At 39.1% G+C, this 24,107-nt stretch overlaps 1 protein-coding gene across 1 annotated transcript; it reads left to right on the forward strand.

Annotated features, from left to right (window-relative positions):
* Positions 1-535: 535 nt before the first annotated feature.
* Positions 536-24,107, forward strand: LOC102779285 (stromelysin-3-like). Its single transcript, XM_087844033.1, has 8 exons — positions 536-659; positions 10,483-10,748; positions 12,427-12,570; positions 16,755-16,888; positions 16,975-17,189; positions 17,309-17,513; positions 19,921-20,181; positions 20,287-24,107. Exons 1-8 carry the CDS (start codon positions 555-557, stop codon positions 20,412-20,414), a joined length of 1,458 nt encoding a protein of 485 aa, XP_087700159.1. The 5' UTR covers positions 536-554; the 3' UTR covers positions 20,415-24,107.

Here is a 24,107-nt window from a genome sequence, read left to right on the forward strand (position 1 = left end):
GCGTGTTGTGTCTGAAAAGCATTAACGGGGAAGCTGAAAAAAAATATCTGAGAGTAATAAAGAATGTCTTTACATAAATGATTTCCGCCAAAAGCGGGAGAAATTGCACATTTTCCCAGAGAAAATCTAAAAGAACGAAGGATTACGAAGGATGTTTCTGACGCACAGGTTTCCCTTCTTTCCGAATCTACATCGTATAGTCCGAGTGCTACGGAAGAGGACTGGGGCGACCGGAGAGAGGAACAAATGTGAGCGTTTTTTGGATTTTGTTTTTCTTCCAGAATTCAGAAAAACAAACAAACTCAAATGCAGAATTTTTTCTTAGAATTCTGGAAAAAAGAATCCAAAAGACCTCCCAGTGGTCTTTATCCTCCTCTGCAGAGTGTAATACTCGCTTTGATTTACAGCAGTTTGCGAAACCCATGAGCTGCACCGCTGGGAGTGTAAGGGGTTAAATCACGTGTGTGGTAAACCTGTTACCCGAGTAGGACAAAGACACCGGGGCCGACATTCATTCCGCTCTGTTGCACGGTCGCCGTCACAGCGTTGAAAAGATGCTGCGAGGTGCCGAGTTTTACGGCAGCATCCTGCCTTTGTACCTTTTCCTCTGCGTCTGTTCTCTGCCGGTACACGACCACAGGACCGCCAAGCAGCTGCAGGTGAGTCAAAGTATCTGAAGCGTAAATGCACTTTTCAGAGATCCTTATGAATGGGAAAGTGTTCACAGATGCAATGGTGAACAAACATCCATTAATACAAAAGTTGACATGAATAAATGAATTAAACATGTCAAAGTTACCTGATATTGTGTGTGTGTGTTCAAAACTGTGCTGCATGTATCGTCACATCCACTCGTTTTAGCGATGCTGCTGTAAGTTCCTTTGTTGTTCTGCATACCTTAATGATTCTGCATGCGCTGCCCTTAAAGACATCAATGTTCTCACTGAAAGCTGTTGATGGTTGAACAGCTGAGATTTGTGAGATGTGAAGTCTCTTTGAGTTTCTGTCACAACTGACTCAGGGAACTATGATTTTCATAGTTATAACATCTTCAGATTACCAGTGTGGGGTTTCTGTTTTGGAATAACACGGTCGGTCCTGTTTGTGAAGGATTAAAAAAAGAAAGAAAGAAAAAAGAAGTTTTATTGTTGTTACTGTGTACTGTACCCTGGAGGGTGCCAGAGCTGCTTTCCGGTGAGTGAGAGTCAGATTATGCAGGCAGAGGCACGCACCTGGTAACTCCGGTGCAAACGCTACTTATTTGCTGACTCAGGGGAAAAACGCAGATAACTACTTAAAGACAGAAACACGAGGTAAACAGGCAGTGTGCAGCAGAGTAACACCACCAAGACTTGTTTGTAAGCTTTAAGTGTCCACAGACAGGAACCGGCCCTGGCAAAAAGGACCCTGTGCAGCTGTCTGGCATTCCTATTTATTCCTTGTTTGAGTCCAGTGACTAATCATAATAGCTGAAGCAGACCTGCTGCTTGTGACAGATTCATGTTACTAACAAACAATCAGTCCCTGACATTCTTCTGTGTGGGAGGCTTCCTTCTGGACTGTCAATGATGAATTAATCTGTTTATCTGCAGGTTAAGCAGCAGAACCATTAAGTCAAATACTAGCATTTTATACAAACCCTGTTACCTATTGAGCTGTTGCTCATAACAGTCAAGGCAAAAGCTCAACTTTAAAAATAAAGAAAAGTTTTTTTAAAGATGTTTTTTTTTAGTCACAGTTTATGAAAGTAGATTAATATACCAAAATCCACTTTAGTGATACTTATAATTGCAGTTTCTGTGTAGTTCCCTGACTATCCAACGTAACATCGTATGCTCTAATATTCTTTGTTATGATCATGTAAACACATTAGCTTGTTCAGACGCGTCAGACCACAGTGTGCATCTATAAAAACAAGCAATATTGTTGTCCCTTTTATGCAGAACATAATCTTAGTTTGCTTTACTTTCATGTTGTTTTCACTCACATATTTTAAGAGGCAGTTTAAGTGGGATAATCGTGCTGTTTGGCTTGTGGCCCTTGAAGCCATGTCTTGTTTGGGCCTCTTGACATGTTTTAGAGGTCTTTCACCAAAATGTTCAGAAGATGTTAGAATGTTAGAAGCTGAAAGGACAAAAGAAAACAAGAAAACATAGTTTTAAATGTAAATTTAGCTTTAAACATATGAATTAAATTAATTTTTTCCCTCCATTCCTCTGTACTCTAGATTTATTTGAGTTTTTCAAGTAACCTCGACCAGAACTGAAATGATTTAATTTGTTGACTGTTAAAAATGGACTTGTTAATTGTTTCCTTGGTGAGAGAGGTGCGCTATTTTGGTTAGTCAAAACAAGACATTTGAACACATCAATTTGGACTCTTGGAAAAAATAAGAAAAGATGTATTTTGACATTTTCTAGATCAAATAATTAAGTGATTGTTTCCAGAAGATATTCCACAAATTAATCAACAATGAAAAAAATGGAGTTGCAGCTTTTGCTGAGCTGGGTATACACTGGATGGAGCTTATAAAGTAGCTAAAACTAAGTCTAACTTCAAGAACTGAAAAAAGTTGCTCATTGTATTACAGTACCTCTCATTTTAGACACTTCTAGTATTTTTGCTACTCATGATAATATATCATCTGGATGATATATTATCATGGTATTTTGAATGCAAGACATAGAGAAGTAGTTTTATTTTGGTATTGAGCCAATCACAGACCCAAATACTTTCACTGCTGGAGACAGTAGTTCTCACTGTTTCTATAATCACACTTATGCACTTTTATCTGGAAACTGTTTTCAAATGAAATCACTCTGCCCTACATCCTCAATTATGGATGAGGACTTTTATCAAAGGAATTCGGCAGGGTCTGCGTGGTACGCTCATAAATTTCCACCCTGAACAAAGGAGTTTGGGACCGATAAAATCGAATCAAAAAGCAAACTGTATGCCTGCTTGATTGTTTCCAAACGTCTGAGTTTTTTCCTGTCCACACATGGCCAAAAGAGTGACCGAAAACAGCGTGGGATGAGGACAAAAGGTTAAAATCTGCTGAAGTTTGTTAAGGTCTATTTTACAAGAGCATCCAATATACAGACAACAGAGATTTGCAAGTACATGGGGGGAAATAAAAACAACAAATGACTGGTTTAATGACAGGCCCTGTGTAGTGAGCCAGGAAAGTCCAATAAAAAAAAAAAAAAACAATCCAAAAAAGCACGGATCACACAGGAGAAACGATGGAGGCATGTTAGGGAAGTGCAACAAAGAATGAGGGAAAAGACATGCACTAAATAGACACCGGGGAGAGAGGGGTAATAGGGCAACAATCAGGTCAATCAGACAGAAATATGTAATAATCAAAATAACTTTAAAATAATACAGGAAGTAAACTAAAAAGGATTTGAGAGAAAGGCAGACGCAGGCACACGGAAAGAACAGAAGAGGGGAAAACCATCAAATACACAAAGGACAGAGAAAACTAACCATTCATATTAGAAACCACAACACACAGAAACTGCAATGTTTTCAAAGGTTCCTATGGAAAAGCTGATGTTATCTAGAGTATGATGGGGCTTGTTGACTGAAGGTTTACTGATAGATGTTTACCTTGGAGAAGCAGCCTCTCATCTCTATTCATGCTAATACCCTTCATCCTGCAAACATTCCCCACACTTAGCGCAGTCAGCTCTCTGTGTGCAAAACACTTACAGCCTGCTGATATTCAGGGCTTTTTGTAGTTAAATATTTACCCTGGAGAAATTTCTCCCACTATGTGCATCATTTATCTAAAGTTTGGCTACTTTATATCTGCCAAGGGATATCTGTGAGATATCTCACTGCACGTGTTTAAAAGGGAGTTGAATCAAGTCCTGCTTGTTTTTTGTGTCACTGTAAAAATGATAATTCTCGCTAATGTTTAGATTACCATCCTTAACAACCTCCCATAAAACACCCCCGGTATTATAGTGCAGGTGACCTGATGTCATGACTGAAGAGGGAATTTCCAGACATCTGCTCACTGTGTGTGATGCAGCTTTTTGTATCTTTGTGTGTGTGCACATTTTTTCTGTGTGCAGGTTCATACTTGCACATATACGTGTAGTTGCATGTTTGAACATCATCAACAAAGAGTCCTCAGTGTAACCACCTATTAGATAAAACTATAATGCTCCTTTCTGCAGATGGGCCCAGCAGTACACGTGGCTTGTATCTCAGGCACACTGATTTGGGAAGCAGGAATCACACTATCCTGTGGGGACATGTTGGCCCCATCGGCAGGATTCCCAAACATACACAATGCTTTCTTTTAGTGGCATGTGACTCTGTGTTATGCCTTTTAAGCAAACTTGTACTCATTGCCAATATACTTACAGAACAAACTATAGTTTTGTCACTCATCCTAAATTGAACGATCTGCTAGCTCCGCATGGCTCTGGCTTCAGCATTGTTCAAACTGTCTAAGCCTGGGGTGCCAAACTCATTTTAAGAGTTTAAAGCATTTTAAACAGGCCGGACCAGTGAAAATCCCCTTTTTGACAGTATAAAGAAGTTACATATTTAACTTTTTTTCTACATGATGAAGAAAAAGCTGCTGTGACAAGGAAAGAAACTGTGACCATGACTCTTTGGACTTAAAATGTAAGAAATAAATGTGTAAAATTTCAGAAAAAGTTTAGATTGTCCAGTTTGTTTGTTTTTTGTAGTTGTAAAAAACTGAAATTTCTATAGTAGAAAATAGAAAATAGAAACTTTTCAGTTTTTCACAAAGTTACAGAAGTTTTATTAGTAGACACATAGCTATGCAATTTGTGAAAACTGAAATTTCTTGGGTATTGAATGGAACAAAATAGGCTTTCTCGTCAGAGGGCATTTTTGGGGGAAAAAACAAAACTGTGGCCAACAACACTACTCAACGATAGACTGATGTGCGAATAAGGTATGAGGTAAAAATGACTGAATTCCAAATAGGGGTAGTGAATCCTTATCTTCAGTTACTGATCACATTACATTTTAGTATATTAGTAATAGAAGACATGATTGCAGTCTTCAACTGTTGTTGCACTTCCCACAGTTTCAGTGGATTGAACTACTGTAAAAAATTGCCTGTCAGGTTAAAGTTATGATGTATTAACCTATAGCAGGAAAGCCCTAGCAGCAATTAATCTGTTAGCAAAGACAAACACAAATGCTATTTGTTCTGCAAAGCAAATAGGGACATTCTGATTTAAAAGACAAAGGGTCAGTTTAAGAATTCATTTCAGTCAACCTCCGTCATGTTAGTAAGTGCTCTCCACCCAGTATAAGGTAGAGATGGACCAATCCGATATTATCGGTATCGTCCGATACTGACGTAAATTACTGGATCGGATATCGGAGAGAAATAAAAAAATGTAATCCGATCCATTAAATATAAAAAAAGCACCTCACAAAACTTGCGACATGGCGTAACTCGGCTCATAACCATAGCAAGTCGGAGCAGTGTGCTCACGTGATAGAGCTGCTGTGTGTATTTGTAGCCTGCTACCAAACCAGCATTTCATCTCCGAGGAAGTTTTCCCAGAGAGAAGTAAAGAAAGTGTGTAAGTTCATCTCTGGATGTTTGTAAAGCATTACCGCGTTAAGCTTAACAACCAATACCTGGAGAGACTGCCTCTCCCTCTTCTTGCTGCTACTTCAATCCTGAAACTGCTCAATGATCAGCTGATTGGCTTTTCTGTTTCTCTTGTCTGTTTATCGCCCACTTCGCGCCAGAAAGAGGGAACCAGCGGCTGAACAACAGCAGCACGTTTAACCTTGATAAGCTGTTGTTAAAATTTATTTAATATTACTTTCTACACCAGGATCCTTTTCTACGTAGCTGACGCTGGTAACTGTCCAGGGGCGGATCTAGCAAAGTTTAGCCAGGGGGGGCAATAGGGCATGAACAGGGAAAAGGGGGGCACAAAGACATACTTTTCTTTCTTATTCTCATTTAAAATGTTTAGCTTTTAATAAATAATTATCTGAATCTTACACCCAAAGTTTTAATCTTATGTAAAATACATAGCAGTCCATTACTGTATATAGTAACTATTAAGTCTAATATACCCTAGTAAGCTATAGTACTTTTTCCTTTGGGAAGATACCATCTGTGCAGTCTGCAGTTCTGTTGAAGAAAGATGTTAAATCTATTTAATTATTCTTGAAAAATAATTTATTTCTGTGCATTTTTTTCCCACACTGCATCAAATTAAATTTGATTACATCGATTAAGCATCATGAGGTGGAGGGTGGGGGGTGGTTCCCTATTTTTTTTTTTTGCTGGGAGTTTGCAACCCTATTAGTTAGGTTGCTTAAGATTTCTGCTAAGTACTCTTTAAAATACCAGAATAGGGAGGATTGAGTAGGTTTAAGTTTATTAGATTGATCAGTGTTGCTGAACTATGAAATATTTTGGGTGCAGTGTATTTTTTACATACAGGTATAACAGAATAGCTTTAGTGTTTTGTTTATTTAAACTTGAGTATGAACTTATACAAAATGCAGCAAGATATTAAAAAAACAGTTTTATTGATTAAAAAACCCTATATCTGATTCATATCGGTATCGGCAGATATCCAAATTTATGATATCGGTATCGGTATCAGACATAAAAAAAGTGGTATCGTGCCATCTCTAGTATAAGGTGGAATTAAATGGTCTCTATTTTATTGAATGGCCTTTATAAGTTTAAAATCAAATAGCACAATTAAAGTTTTTGAATGTATAGTTAATAGATTAAGACCTGACATTTGATGTTGATGATTAACAGCTTTGCTTGCTGTGAGTGAGCCTCAAAAACCAAAAACAACAAGGTCTTTTGTAAAGTAAAGGTCTAAAGCAGTGGCAGTGGTTCAGCACTGCTGAACAAAACTGAACTGAACTTTATACTTGGACTCTGCTAGAGTACCAAAAAGCAATGTAGATCAATGTAGCTTCAGAATTGACAGGGAAAGTATATTCTTGAGTCTATCTTTCCATCCATTTTCTAACCTAAGCAGAGAAGTCCATACCTCCCCATCCCCAGCCACGTCCTCCAGCTCTTCCAGGGTAGCACTGAGCAATTCCCAAGTCAGCTAAGAGGTATTTCTCTCCAATACATCCTATTACATCCCGGAACACCTCACCCAGGAGGCGTCCTTGTCAGATCTGCGAACCACTTCAACTGGCTCCTTGTTATGTGGAGAAACAGTAGCTCTCTGACTTAACTCCTCACCCTGTTACTAAGAGAGAGGCCAGCCAAACTTCAGAGAATGCTCATTTATGCAGCTTGTATCTGCAATTTCATTCTGTCAGTCACTACCCACAGCTCACGACTATAGGTGAGCGCGGCGACAGATTGACTGGTATAGTAACAGCTTCTCTCAGTATCTGCAATTGATATAATCCACCTGCCAATCTCCCACTCTCTTCTCACCTTGCTTGTGAAATACATAAATTCCTCCACTTGAGGCAGGCACTCATCCCTGATCCGGAGTGAGCACTCCACCCTTTCACAGTTGAGGGACATGGCCTACACAGGGAGACGAGGAGCCGGATTTAAATGCAAGCATGTCAGAAGAAGTGAAAAAACATGTGAAAACGTAAAACGAGCAGTATCTGGCTGCATTTCAGTGATATTGGGTGTCTGATCGTCTAAATGAGTTTTACAGTGCTTGAAGAAATTTATAATTCTTGACTTGTTGATCTGTTGCTCACCGCAAACAAGCACAAGCTGAAATGTTGAACTTTTAACTGTATTTTCATAAGTTTTGCAGCTTTTCCTACTGACAAAAACCTCCCTTATAGCCATTCATGCCACACAACATAATTAAGCAATAAACAATTAACCTGTTGAACCCCAATGCTCCCGGTACTGGAGGCATACAGTACATACTATTAAACATCTGGTTTAATGGGATGTACTGTAAGATGTGTTTTTAAATATAGACACGTGTGGTATCCACAGAAACATCAGAATCTCAGCTAAAAACTCACAAAGTCATTTCAACAACCACCAACAGCTGAAACGGCAAATGATTAAAAAGCAAGTAAGTGCAAGATGTAAACACAATGCGTGGATCCCACCGTTCACCCGATATACATGGACATACCTTTGGTGCTGAAAGCAAACACCTCACAGAATTTCAAACTGCAGGTTTCATCACTCCGATCAAAATTTACTGAACCAGCAGCAGAAGTAGACCAAAAGTACACTTCACGTTTGAAAAACTGAATTGCCTCTTACTTTGACTTTCATCCTTTCATTAATAATAGCAATTTTCTGCCTTATTTGCAATTTTACACATTTATTTATTACATTTTATGTCCAGAGTCTTGCTGACAGATTTCTTTCCTTGTCACAGCAGCATATTAGCACAGCTAACTGTCTTCTCAGTGAAAAACAGGCCACTCAGCAACTCTGAAACTGAACTGTACCAACAATCATAGGCTGGCCTGGGCCAACTTACATCCCTCACATCAGACAACAAAAACCAACACAAGTGAGCCAGCAGTTGACGTCAGCATGTAATGAGGGAGTGTGACAGACGCCCAGCGCAGCACCTTATGACACTTCAAACATCATATGGATAACTGAGCTGAAGCTCATACACTGATGCCCTTCGTGGTTGGAGCTCAGGAGGTTCATCTAGTAAGGCTGATGGTTTGATCTCTGGCTGCTCCAGTCTGCATTCCAAATATCCTTGAGAAAAATACCAACTACAAATCCCAAAAGGTTGATTCTGGACGTAACGTGTTCAGTTTGAGAAACGTTTCGTCACTCATCCAAGTGACTTCTTCAGTCTTAACTGACTGCAAGTTTCCCCAAATCTTATAAACAGTGCATTTGCATATTGACTGAAACCAGCACCACTGAATACGAAAACACATTAGTGTGGACGTAGCCTAAGATGGTGAAAGATGTACCCTTAGGCCCCCTCCTCGATTCAGAGATGGCTTTTCCCTTTTCACGTAAATGGCCTCCTTGACTCCGCGCTCAAACCAGCGTTCCTCCCTGTCCAGGATGTGTACATCCTCATACTTGAAAGAGTGTCCACAGGCCTGTAGGTGTAAATAGACTGTGGAGTCCTGGCCTGATGAGTTAGCTCTTCTGTGTTGTGCTATCCGCTTTGTCAGAGGTTGTTTGGTTTACCGATGTAAAAATCATGGCAGTCCTCCTGGCACTTAACAGCGTACACTGCATTACTCTGTTTGTGTCAGGGGACTCGATCCTAGGGGTGGACCAATTTTTGGTGCAGCATGTTTTGAGGTTTAAAAGCCACAGAGACCCGGTGTTTAGACTGTTCAACTGTAACAACTGTTCCAATACTCCTGACACATAAGGGATCACTAAGGGTTTTTGCTGTCCTTCTCTCCTGGATCAGCTGGAGCTTTCTTTAGGTGCCTTCCCAGCTTTGACAAATGCCCAGCTGGGATAACCACATTTACTCAGGGCCTTCTTGATGTGATGTTATTCTGCTTCCCTGGCCGCTGTGTCTGGGGATGGTGTTTGCTTTGTGTTGTAGCGTCCTGAGGACACACAGTTTGTGCTCCAGTGGATGATGAGAGTTAGACCATAAATACTGATTCGTATGCATAAGTTTGCAGTACACATAAACTTTTAACTGTCCCCCATTACTGATGGAAATCTCACAGTCTAAGAAGGCTAACCTGCCACTTTTCATATCTCCCCTGGTGAATTTGATCTGTTGGTCCACCGAGTTAATGTGATCCGTGAATTGTGGTACATCATGAGATTTGACTTTTTCCATCTTAAAATGCCGTGTTTGCAGCCATTCCTCAACTCTCTGTGAATGGTACTCATAGCCATTGATCAATAGACTTTGATCAGTGATCAATGGTCTTTGGCTTTGATCAGTAGTTGTTGATCAATAGTCATGACAATTTGCATATTAATGATCAAGGAACTGACCTCACAGGCCATTGTTCATTCAGTGGGCTAGTTTCATTTATTGTGCAAATGTACTGTTTATAAGGTTGGGGAAACCTGCAGTCAGCTGAGACTGAAAACGTCAGTTGGATGAGTGATGGAGTGTTTCTTCCACTGAAAATCCAGATGAACAGATCAACCTTTTGGGATTTACTTACCTGGATGTTTGAGCATGCATTAAGACACTAACTCCAAATTGCACTCTGATGCATCTACTGGAGTATGAATATGTGTGAATGTTAGATAGGAAGCACTTAAGCATAGAAAGACGTGAAAAATGAGGCATTTTGTATAAAGAAAGTACTTTGAATTCTCCAGGAGGGTGTGAACGTTATGAATGTTATGTCATCACCATCAGTATTTGGTGATGATTTACTTTCAAAGAAGTGTGTATGAAGTCAAAAGCCAAGGATAATCTGGAATTTACCAGTAGAAACGTAGCAGAAATGGTACATAGCCAACATTACATCTTTATGTATCTATTAAAACTAAAAAGTACTCTGACTCTGTTTTCTTTCCCCCAGAAATGGAGCAACAGTCATGCCGGTCTGAAGAAGAGGCCAAGTCATGAACAGGACACACTAAATGAAGAGTACGATTTCAAGTCCCCAAATGACACAGATTTGTGGAATCGTCCTCGCTGTGGAGTCCCAGATTATCCTACATTAACACAGCTCAGCACGACATACAACAATGTGAAAAAGAGGAGGGACACCCTGAGTAGACAGCAGCGCAGGAAGCGATTTGCGCTCTATGGCAGGCGATGGGAGAAGACAGACTTAACTTACAAGTAAGAAACACTAAAAAGTCTCTAAATACAGTGACTTGTTTGTTTGTTTTACTGATGTGTTACATGGCTGCCTACATGACCATAATTTGCAGGAGTGGAACGCAAAGCTGATGGTTTTAGTTTAGTATGGGGATCTAATGAAACAAATATGTTTGTTTAGTTTCACATTAAGACGTTGTTTTTAGTTTTCATTTGTCAAAAGAACTGGCAGCTATCTTATAAATGGTGGAAGCACTGGAACGTTAAGCTTAGCAAATTTATTACATCACCAACCAGTATTAGGTTTATGCCATAACTGCCCTAAATGTACAGTATTGGCAATTACCATAATAACTTGTTATGTTTCTATAGAACAGAATAGAATAATCCTATAATTGTTCCACAAGGGGAAATTTGGGTGTAACAGCAGCAAGAAAGACACATATACAAACAAACAGTACACAAGACACAGAACAGAAACATACACAATTTTTATATATTTACATCAAGGACAAAGCACCTATAATGGTTTATCCACCAATAATCACAAGCTCTTTAATCAGAATAATATTTTTATTGCTAAGAAATGTATTTTATTGATGAATTTTCAAATTTACTGTTTGAAAAATGGGCCACAAACCAGTGCACTCTTAATATCACTCCCAAGCCCGGATAAACAGGGAGGGGTGTATCAGAGAAGTGCATCTTGCATAAAATGTTGGCCAAATAAAACATGCAGTCGGGGCCCAGGTTGTTAACAACATCCACCGTGTTTGTGAAAATTCTCAGTCATCCAGGTTATCTTAGCTGCTCATCAGAGAAGAACTGAAGAAGCTTCTCGGATGAGAGGTGAAATGTCTTTAAGAAACTTAAAGAAGTCCAGACGCTTTTTAGCTTTCCGAGCCCTTTAGACAACATCCAACAAGGTGCTGGTGGCCAAAGACAAACATAGAGGAAAGGAGGAAGGCATGTTAGGAGTTAGCACAAGAGAAAGAAAGGCAGGAATGGAGTGTGGAGGTGAGAGTAGGGACTGCTAAAAGAAGACAACTGAAGAGAAGGTAGGTCTTTTTATATAAGATACAGTTTCTTAAGCTATTCAATTTTTTGTTTAAACCTGAACTTACCTATTTATGACAGCTCTTTGTAGCCTTAAAGAAGTGTGGTGCTTGTACAGATTTACTAGTGCCTGTGTTTGAGCAGGGTGCCACTTCATAATTGCAAAATAAATAACAAGGGTACTAATAAAAGGAACTTGAACTTGACGTACAAGTCGTCACAGTTGGGGGTGGTGGACTAACTACCGGGTTATTCCCCAGAAAAACATGCATGCCTTTAATTGGTATTGCTAACAGAAACAAAGCTCTACTCTATTGCCCAAATACACAAAACTGACACAGAAGGACCAAAAGCAGAAGCTTTGGACACCACAATTATAAATAAATAAATAAAAACCCCAACAGACTCCAAAGGGAATCCACTCTTAGGCCTACCAGGGACAGAACACCAGCAATCATATGCAAATCAAAAATAGACAGAGACGAGCCAAAGGCAGCGATGTTGATTAATACTATTGATCCACATGGATTTGGACCAGTTTCTTTCCAAGAGTTTAAGAAGTCTAGCATACCACATGAACATATATATTAAATGTATGTTAAAGCTTAATAAAACATGATATTAATGTGTTTGTGCCAACCAGGATCATACGTTTTCCCTGGCAGATGAGTGAGGACAAAGTGCGGAGTGTTTTCCAGGAAGCGTTTGGTGTGTGGGGTGCTGTTACTCCTCTCAGGTTCAGTGAAGTAACCAGTGAGGATGCTGACATCATCATTGATTTCAACAGGTGAGAAATGTCCACCAGTGAGCAACACAACACTGGCCTTTAAGAATAGAAATTCAGCTAAACTGAGACGTTGATTTACCTAAGACAACAACCCGAGGACAGTTTGCTTTGTCACTCATTTATTCAACAAAAATATTGACAGGAATGAAAAACAAATACAGAGCAATCCTCGAAACCATTGCACATCCCCCCAGTTGCAAGATGCTAAATGCTTTCTTGCATGCTTTACCTATTTCAAATCCACTTGCAAATTTTCAGTGAGTTTCAAATCTGAACTTTGACTAGGGCATTTCATGAACCTCAACTTCAACTTTTCTAACTTTTCCCTGATGCAATGGCTCGTATGATTAGATACGATTATCCTGTTCAAGCTCAGCTTCAGATTTTTTTGATATATACTGTCAATAATGTGAAGCTGGAAGACGAGATACAGCAGAAATAAAGCTGTGATAAAGGAACTCTGTGATTTGTTGTTTCTTGGCCAAATTCTAGATGAGCCATCTTAAGCATGTGTGTCGAATGAAACAGCTCCAAGTATTCAGATTTAAACATTTGTATAGATGAAATCTTGACCATTAACAATGTGTACAGTAATCACACATGATGTGTTTGCACTTTTCTTCATGTTCTAGCCCTTTAAAACCCCCAAATCGTAATCAGCATTAAGCAGTTTCAGAATTGCGATAAACAACAAAACTAGTGCATCACTATTTAGATATCAAATCACTTAAACTCTGGCCTGCCCAGATGTAGCTGTGGTGTGGAACGGTGAGCACACATGCTAGTCTAAGCAGACAGTAGACACAGGCACACCTCCAGAGCAACTGCAAGGTAAGAAACTAGCTGGTACAATTCAACAAAAAGCAAGAAACTAAGTAACCTATGTTTTTTACCAAAAATTTGCCTTAAGATTTTTAAAATCATACTTCCTAAACAAATGCTAGCATGTTCAGGCAGAGGCTTAGCAAGAGGGTTTTCTTTATTTTATCCCTCAAAAATTTCAAAAATGACAAAATTCAAAAACATAATTAGCAGGCTCATAAAAGAGGTCAACTAAATATAAATCTATGAAAAGTAATTTCCAGAAACTTAAGTTGTGTCTCACTTTGTTTGTTTAACTCACAAACTGATCTAATTACAAAGAGGGTAGCTTTTATAATGGTTTGGCCAAACCATTTACACACAATAGGGGGAAAACAAAAACACACACTATTATTAACTAAGCACAGAATAACCCAAGTAAACCTAAAACACCCCTGCTCCTGATAAGCCCATGGTTGGTCCTGCTGAGCAGGCATTTTGTTCCCAGAGTCCTCACCCAGCCTTTTGCCCAGACAGGAAACAGCCACCGCCCAAACCCAGGTAACTCAAAGAAAGAGAAACATAATTAATATAACAAAACATTTTTAGAAAAACCCCACAATGCTACTATGTGCGCGCCTCATAATATCAGTGTTAGGTTTAACCAAATGATTAATGAATTATATTGAAGAAGAAAACTGCAAAACAAACTAATAAAGTGAACAAATGGACTGATTTACCCATGTGTGGCTGATGCCATCACATTCACAAAGGGTTGAAAAGGGAATGTCTATAATTTAGATTTTAATTGCAGGACATTTTATTAAAGCAATTTATCAAGAGCAAAGCATCAATTAATAACAATCACGAAATAATATTAAAATCGGCAGAATTATACTTTTCTAATTAACCAACTCTGAGCTAATGCTGATCCTTGTGAGGGAGGAGGTTAGGGGGAATGAGCGTGCCTTGAGCACCAATGTCCTTATCTCTTCCATGTAGGTATGACCCATTAGGAAACACACCAACGGGAAACAAATAAAATCCAAATCCTTTTGAATTAATATTCTAACATGGTAAAAAGAGCAGAGAAAAAGCCAAAAAAATAAACAAACAGTTTGCAGGTTCACAGTCCAGTGGTCGATCCCTTCGGGGTCTCTGCTGGAATCTTCAACATCTTAGGTCTGATCTTCTGAACTGCTCATCACGCAGAAGACAAAGGGAAGAACCCTGTATCACTTTTTCACCTAACCTCTCTCTCTCTATCTGGCTTTTCCAGATATATTATTTAAAGCAACTTTAAAAATCACTTCATTATTTTTCTTGTCTTTTCCATGCAGTACTTAATTTGTCAATAATTCCAGCACATATGAATGTTCAGTCACACATGAATATGCTTCCTTTCATGCCTTATTTAAGTTATGGTATTTCTCTTCAATTACATTTCTCTTACTTTATCTTATTCAGAATCATGTATAATTATGGGTTGGCGGCACATTTCTTATCTTTCACGTTTTTCCAGACACACATAAATCTTAGGCATTTTCCAGACACACACAGACAGACTCTAAGCTGCCAAGGTCAAACCTGGATCATGTCTGTGCAGACACAATCTGGACATTAGAATAGTTTTCATTAATCAAACTGCATTTCTCATTCAACATATTAATCAAACTTATATTTTGATTATATCTTTAGTTAGGAATAAAGATGATTTACTATTAGCAAATATGGAGGAGGTCTGTTATAGCACTTTTTATCAGTTTAAACATAAAAGACCTTTTACTCTCTCGCACTAGCACCAATGGCGAACAATGGGCTGTGAAGTCAGTTTCTGGATCATAGCCCAGTCTTTGCCAGTGGTGCTGGTTTCAGTCATTATTTAAATGTACAGTTTAAAAAGTTGGGGAAACCTGCAGTCAGCTGAGACTAGATGTCACTTGGATGAGTGATGAAACATTTCTCCAACCGAAAACGCTACGCCCAGATGAACAGAATCAACTTTTTTTTAAAGACCCAGACATAAATCTTAGGCACGACTCCTGCTGTCATAGTAAACCAGGAAACACTAAACCAGATGTCTCCCAGCCAAGACTGAGAGAAGATTATGGAACAAATGCAACATAGGACTTGTTTGGTGGGATTTTTAATAGCATGCCTCTGGCTACATATTGTATCAAATCAGAAGAGTCATTTGGCATCAGATTCATGATACTTACAATGTCATAACAGCTCTCCTGTTTTTCAGTGTCCTGCCACACTTCACTTTGTCAGCAATTCAAGTTCTAACATGTGTACAAGTTACTTTCATGAGTCATTTTTAGAACTACTGCTATATTGTGTTTAATATTATGTACTCGGTTAAAATCTATCACGCTACCATTTTTTGTATAACATACTTTGTAGACATTAAAATAGGCTAGCCACTAGTTTACTGGGTGCCTGATATGTAGCTTATTGACATACTTTAATGTCAAAGCATGTCCTACATAGCTTTCTTACAGAAACATTGGTCCACTGAAATTTCAACTAGTCAACAAGTCCACATAAAAAGTCATTTGACCATCGTATCATTTCTTCTAGCTAAATAATGCAATCCAAGTATAATTCTACAAGCAGACATTCCCTTTAACAGCTACTCACTTTTTGGCATATTTAATTATACCAGTCATGTCCTATTGTGAAAGTAAAATAAATATTTAATTTTGTTCTTACACATGTCTTCATGCCTTGCAGAATCTGTTTCAGAGTCCTGAACATGATGACTCAATAACTGAAACCAGGCCATTTAGCATTTACCAATATCACTAAAAGCAAACTAATTTAGGACACAAGGAGTTCTCATTATTACCGTATGACAACAAAATGATCCTTTTGTTGTCATATGGCAACATATGCATTAAATGTTGTGCTTCAAAATATTTTTGTGGATGAGTACTGCCATTCAGCAGTTGGGTGAACCCTAACCATTAAAAATGAATGCCTAACCCTGACCCTAAACCTAGCCATAACCTAATTGTAACCCTGACACTAAAACCACATTTTGAGCCTCAAAAAGGCCTTCAAACTGGTGAGGACCGGTGAGTGTGTCCTCACAAGTGACTGTTGGTTCTCACAAGTATAGTAGAATACACACACACACACACACACACACACACACACAGGAAGATTGTTGATTTATGTATCTGCACAACACTGCCAATTGGATGTGTATAAGGGTATTAGCTGAATCACCGAATGATGTGCACTGCGATTTAGAACTAATACTTAGAGTTAAGAGTTACACTGTACTCAATTTGCAACATGCTTAGCATAGAGAAAGAGCATCAAAAGAATGATATGTGGTAGGTTTACCTTGTCCTCTAAAAGAAGTGATTGTGTAGGTACTGGCATGGGGACAGCTTACCATTCGATGGTCCAGGAGGAATCCTTGCTCACGCCTATTTCCCCCAGACACAGAGAGAGGGAGAAGTCCACTTTGACTATGATGAGCACTGGACAGTGGGCAATAATGCTGGTAAGTACATTTGAAAAGCTTTGAGCTGATTGGAACCAAAAATAACTACTCTAAGTTTGACTGCCCTCCTCTGTTTGCTTTTTTAGGCACAGACCTCCTCCAAGTGGCAGCTCATGAGTTTGGCCATGTTTTGGGCCTGCAGCACTCCCTTGAGCCCGATGCTGTGATGTGCCCATTCTATAGTGACGCTTACCCTCTGCAGCTGAGTGAGGATGACAAAAGGGGCATTCAGTATCTATACGGATCCCCTCGGCACACGCCACCTGTGATGACAGAGACCAATGAGATTGAGACTGAACTGGTGAGGCCCTTGAAAATACATGTATTTACTTAAAAAATATAAGCCATTCTGTATTTTGCTGCTTTGCATGATAGTTCATAGACAAAAATATTCAGACTAAGTTTGTTGCTGTGTTCCAGCCAAATGCTTGCAAAACAAACTTTGATGCTGTATCCATGATCAGGGGAGAGCTCTTCTTCTTTAAGTCTCAATATATTTGGCGAATACGTGACGGGCAGCTACAAGCTGGCTATCCAGCTTTATCATCACGCCACTGGAAAGGAATTCCAGAACACATTGATGCTGCATTTGAAGACAAGTCTGGCAACATCTGGTTCTTCCAAGGTACAGACGCGAACTAGACATTTTTTTTCTGGGGGACATGGGGGAAGGACACATTAAACAAGTATTTCCACAAAATATCCTTTGTTCCTCAAAACTAGTCAAGCAAAAGTGATTTTGATAACTTTAATGATATGTAGGGATTGCTAATTAGGAAGCTGAAAGTTAACATTGTTAGGCAGTCAGAATGTAAAGAAAACAGCTATCAATGACTTTGCAAATGTAGTTTACCTTAAAGGAAGATACACATGGACTGTAAAATTCTTAACTGCCACGTGGAAGTTAAAATAGTGAGTGAAAGGGAGTGAAGCCTTTATAAAATATGTGTCTGGTGAGTTCAGTTAAGGGAGAAAGATACTCAGGAGCCAATCAGTGATGAGAAAGTCAAGAGAGGAAATGAGGTACAGTATGTCCCGGACTACAAAGCGCACCTGAATATTAGCCGCACAAGCTAAAATCAGGGGAAAATCCTGTTTTGTACATACATTAGCCGCACCTGACTAAAAGCCGCAGGTGTTTCACTGTTGACTTATCATATGTAAGAGAATATGCACAAAGTGAATTGTCAGGAAAGAGATGGCTGTTTGGAGACACACCCCTTTTATTAATATTTTGAAAAACAGGTTATGGGTTCATATTTGCATAACTTTTTAGGTATATGTACAAGTAGCGGTAATTACAAGTACGAAACATGTACTGTGCTTCATAAATGAGTAACAAATATAGTACATAACAATAACCTACAGCACACCAGAAAAATAGATTCGGACTACCTTTTAGGCTCAGGTGCAGTGACACGGCTTTAACAAGAAGAAAAGTCAGTCATTCACCACCATCTTTCTCTTCTTCCTGCGCACTAAAACCACCAAAGTCCTCTTCTCCAGTGTCGGATACGATCAGGCTCAGGGTGGCTTCGTCATCCACTCTCCGCTTCTCTCCTTCGTTGTCACTTTCAAAACCAAACAAACAGTTTTGCCAACTTAGCGACTTTGTCGCTATATTTAGCGAGTTTTCAGACCCCCTTAGCGACTTTTTTTTCTAAAAAGCGACTAGCGACAAATCTGGCGACTTTTTCTGGTGTTATTGGAGACTTATTTATGACGACTTTTTGACGTGAAGCGCGTATCGCTTTTACTCTCAACAAGCAGCGGTGCTGCCTTGAGCACCTCACCCGTGCCAAAGCGCTCACAGGTGGAGGATAGTCCTCCCCCAGCTGCTATCAGGGCAGGAGACGTTCACACCTGTGTGTCCGAACTGCAAATGTATCGCGCATGAGCGAAGCCGCTGCTCCCGCACTGACTGTAACGCAGTCAATTCTTCTTTTACTCTTATGCTGTTTTGTGGATCAGGTTTAAAACTACTTATAAACACACACACAGTAACTCCACCAGAGTGCCTATTTCGGGTCACTTTTGCCGGTCCACGCCCGGGTAAAGGAGCAGGGTTGGAATTGTGACATTACAAAAAAACAATAATTGCCAAAATAAATTTAATTCGTAGTTCTAAATAAACTCTAAATGCATTTAGGACGTTTTTTTACTCACTTTATGTCTCTTCCACAATGTTTTTTCTTTCTCCAACAATGTAGGTTACAATTATATTTAGCATGACCAATTATGCAAATTAGGCGATGATGTCATTTAGCGACTTATAGCGACTTTTAGGACAGCCAATAGCGATTTTCCTTCCTGAGGAGTTGGCAACACTGCAAACAAATCCTTGTTGTCAGTGTCAGAGTCGAACACCCTCAGAAGGGCCGTGGCGGTGTCCTCCTCTCCATCATGCAGCAGTCCAGCCCTTCGAAATCCGTTGGTGGATGTTTTCACACTTTTCCACGCTGTCAGATTCCACCAGTGGAGTTGAGCATAACTTGCTTTTCGCAAGTTTATTGCCGCCGGTAGCACTACTTTGAAGTTTGTTTTTCACGCTACTTGTATGGCACTATGTTGCCTGGTGGATGGACATGTGACCAACATACCACTCTTGAACCCCGATACTGTGTGTCTGATCACATGCCCTTCCGCCAGGCAACGTAGTGCCGTACAACAGCGGAACAAACAAAACAAATCGTCTTACATATGACAAAAATAATGGACAATCCATAGAAAAGCCGCACCCGACTAAAAGCCGCAGGGTTCAAAGCTTATAGCCCGACAATTACGGTAAATCTGGTGAAACGTGGGAACATGAGGAAAAAGGTTAAAAAAATAATAATAATCTTCACCACAGTGACACACGAGTTTATGGTAGAAATATGTAGCCTTGAATGTTGTTGTTACATGGTTGTACTTTTTCACAAGGATGTGCTTTACTTGTATTCAGCAGGGATGATTTCTAGAAACAACATCCTGTTTATTTATTAATTGTAATTAATTAATTATTATAATTAATTTGAATTATTACTTATCAGGTGACAGCTACTGGATTTTTGATGCTGAAAGGAAGATAACAGGGCCAGATTCAGTGAGACGGCTGGGTCTTCCTGTAACACACATTGAAGCAGCTTTGAAGTGGGAAGAGGACCATACTGAGAAAGTCTACTTCTTCAAGTCGAGTTACTATTGGTCCTTCAATATTCAGGATAATCGAATTAATGACTTACACCCCCACAGCATTTACGAGTGGAGGGGAATGCCCAGCCACATCGATGGAGCCTTTTTGGACAGATATGGTGAGGAGTGTAATCTCTGCCTCTGACTTAGTGACTTGTAGGTCTAGAGAAGGTTTTAACATGTACATGTGGAGTTCACTGTTGCATTCTTTTGCCCTTTGACAGGCTATGCCAATTTCCTGAGTGGAATGCACTACTGGAAGTTTGACCCTGTGGCACTGAAGGTACTGGAAGGCTATCCCCGGAGCATCGGCATGGATTTCTTTGGCTGCTCTGCCTCTCTGTCCAAATAAGTTACATCTGCATTACTTTTACAGATCAATTTTTCTGTTAAATTTCCCATACAAAACACTCAAGATGTTTTGGATATATTCAATCTGATAGATTTCATGAATTTGACTCTAAAGCAAGTGTCTGTATTTGCCTTTTGCAGAGCCAGAAATATTTCTGTCAGTGTCAGAATACAGTCTGGAGAAAGCTAGTTAAAATTGTTAGTGTCAGTTCAATAAAAACTTCAGATCCAAGCTTATATTCCCCCATCTCAGCTGACTGCAGGCTTCCCCAACCTTATAAACAGTACGTTTGCATAATGACTAAAACTGGCACCAGTGGCTAACAATGGGCTGTGAGGTCAGTTTCATGGTCATTATTATGCAAATTGGCATGATGTTTTGGGAAAATGCATCTCAGTTGTTCCGATACTCATGACACATAAGGGTTCACTAAGGGTTTTTGCTTAGGCAGCAGTTGTCTGTCTTCTCTCCTGGATTGGCTGGAGCTTTCTTTAGGTGCCTTCCCAGCTTTGACAAATGTCCAGCTGAGATAACCACATTTACTCAGGGCCTTCTTGATGTCATGTTCGTCTGTTTCCCAGGCCCCTGTTTGTAATTGGTATCATGGCTATTGATCAATGATGAAAGAAGTCACTTGGAAGATGAACAAAACTCCCACTGAAAATTCTACATCCAGATAAACAGAATTAACTTTCTGGAACTGCTTAAAATTATAACTCATAGTACTCATGCACTGAGTATTCAAAACCCACACACTCATAAACTGTTCTTTTGAGTGTTTGAATAGTTTTAATTAAGGGATTAAGGCAAACACTTTCTCACATTAGTCTGGCATTATTGATGAGTTGCGTCAGTGGTAGAAACAAACAAACAACAACAACAACAAAAAATGTGTAGTTTTGATTTGATTGAAATTTTCAAACTCACTTTCAAGGTTATTTACACGCTTTAAAAATATTTAAGAGTATTCTCCTGTTGTGTTAGCTGTTCATTAACCATACACACCTACTGGAGCCACCAACTATATTGTTTGTTGGCTTACAACCACAGATTGCATCTAAAAATGATAGATATAGCTTCCTGGTTTGAAGAGGGAAGTTAGTGTGGATGTGCCTGAATCTTAAATTCTACTCCAATGTTCAGCAGGGAGCAACTCCTCTGCTTGCAGAGCCATTTTTTTGCCATTTGATAGCAACAGTGGAGACAGATAGGAAAGCAAAGAGAGAGAGGGTGGAAGACATGCAGCAAATAGTCCCAGGTCAGATTCAAACCCGGGCCACTGTATTCTGGTCATGTGGTATATATGTGTATATCTGACCATGTGTGTTTAGGGATGGCTACATCTCGGGAGGTAGAGCAGGTAATCTACTAATTGGAAAAGTGGTTATAAGATGTGGTTATAGCTGTGCTAATAGAATAGCTCTACAGATGGCAGGTTCAAGTATCTCACCAAATGCTGCATGGATTGTACAGAGGACTGGCCACTACAAGTTCTGATATGTCTTTTTTTAAAATAAATTTTTCTCTGAGTAGAATAAAAAATTAATAAAAATGTAAAGGTTTTCCTAAGTAGTAACTTCAACCACAGTTTAGTTCTGAGAAAAATTGCTTTAACTAAATTCCCCCTCAGCTGTCCCCAAATGTGTGTTGGCATTGTGTATATAAACATGTACAAATCCAGTTTTACAGAACTGTGAAAAATGTAAATGAAAACAGAGAATTATGATTTGCAAATATCAAATACATTTGCAAATAAACCCAGAAATGATTCAAAGTAGAAGATACAAAACATGGTTAAACTGAGAAAATGTACCATTTTAAGAAATAGGTATTTTTAATGGGAGCAACACATCTCAGAAAACTTAGGGGCATAATTACATCTGTGTAGTGTCCCTTCCTCTTTTCACTACATTCTGTAAATGTGTGGGAGCTGAGGAGAGCAGAACGTGGTCCCGTTCTTGTCTCATAGAGGATTATAGCTGCTCAGCAGTCCTGGGTCTTCTTTGCCATATACTTCATGATGCTCCCAATGTTCTTAGTTGGTGAAAAGCCTGGACTGCAGGTGTGCCAGTTCGACATCTGCAGTCTTCTACCACGATGCTGCTGAAACAGATACTGTATGTGGTTCAGCATTTTCTTACTGAAACATGCAAGGCCTTCCCTGAAAAACACGTAATCTTGGTGGAGCACACGTTACTCTAAAACCTTGATATATGCTTGATAAAGCATTTCCAGCTGTGCAAGATGCCAATTTCATAGGGACTGATACATATCTAGACCATCAGATATGCAGGCTTTCAACTGATAAAAAGCTTGATATTCCTCCTTCCTCTTTAGCTCAGAGGACATGACGTATGTTCATGTTTCCAAAAACGTATTTCAAAGTGTTCTGAATTTTTTCACTTTACCTCAGTCCATTTTATCTTAGCTTTGGTACTTTAGGGTCACGCTCACATATGATTCCTTCTTCGCACAACAGATAATTAACTTACTGAAAATGATGAGATATTCAAAGTTTTACACTGACAATATCTATTCTGAAATTGTTCCACAACTTGAAGACTTTTTTTTGTAGATAGACGAACCTCTGACCATGTTTACTTGCAGCTCCAAGATGCTTCTTTTACACTCAGTCATGTTTGTAACCTGTTCCCAATTAACCCAGCTAATTTTTTTTAAAACCACTTACTTTTCCAGCGTTTTGTTGCCCGTCCCACCCTTTTGAGACATGTTTTTGGCATCAAACTCAAAATGAGCCAACATTCTTACAGAGGTACATTTTCTGAGTTTAAAGGGCTGATATGTCCTATATTGTATTGCAAATAAAAATATGGGTTTGTAAGATGTATAAATCATTACTTTCTGTTTTATTTAGATTTAACACAATATCCTGACCTTTTGGAATTGGCTTTGTACATACATGTGTATGACTGGCCCTGAGAAACTGGGTTAGTGGTTTTACTGCTTCACTCTCCTTTGACCTCATCCACGGGCCATTTAGCCCCTCGGAAAATGAATCAGGACCAGCCAGGAAATGATGCATTACTATAATAATGTAATTGTTCACAAAAGCAATTTCTAGCCTTTTATTCAGCTTGAGCAGAGGTAAACTGTTGTTCTGGTGCTGGCCTGATGTGAGAAACGATTGGTTTGCTTTTGCATTGTGTGGCACTGACAGCCTGTGTTGCAAATCCCGTTTATCCATTTTATTTTTTTTTTAACTAAACTAAATAGTATCCAGAATAAATGAAGCTTTGTGGTTAATCTTAGATTTTTAAGGTGCTACTTAAGGTTCTGTAGACAAGACAGACACATGCCTCACATCTGCTCTTTTCAGTGTTAAGGTTGTCTGCTGATTCCTCAGAAAACCACTGAGTGAATTTTTTTAAAAACATAAACAAACGTAAACAAAACAAAAAGTCTCTGTGATATAAACTGTGGTTCACTTACAGTAATGCATATTTTTTATGGATATTACATATTTTAGTTTGTATTCAGTACTGTTTGCTATTTTTTGTAATAAACAGTGCAGGACACTGAGGATTGCAATGATTTGTAAAATACACTGGTGTGCTTGCAAAAAAACAGCAGTCCATCGTAGCATGGACAGTTAGCTGTAATTTTAATCATTGCATATGTGCCTTTTATATAAACTCTCTGTTTACCATTATATTCAGGGGTATTTCATGTGAA

Source organism: Neolamprologus brichardi, chromosome 7, assembly GCF_056152115.1.
Source record: "Neolamprologus brichardi isolate AB-2024 chromosome 7, ASM5615211v1, whole genome shotgun sequence".
NCBI classification, from domain to species: domain Eukaryota; kingdom Metazoa; phylum Chordata; class Actinopteri; order Cichliformes; family Cichlidae; genus Neolamprologus; species Neolamprologus brichardi.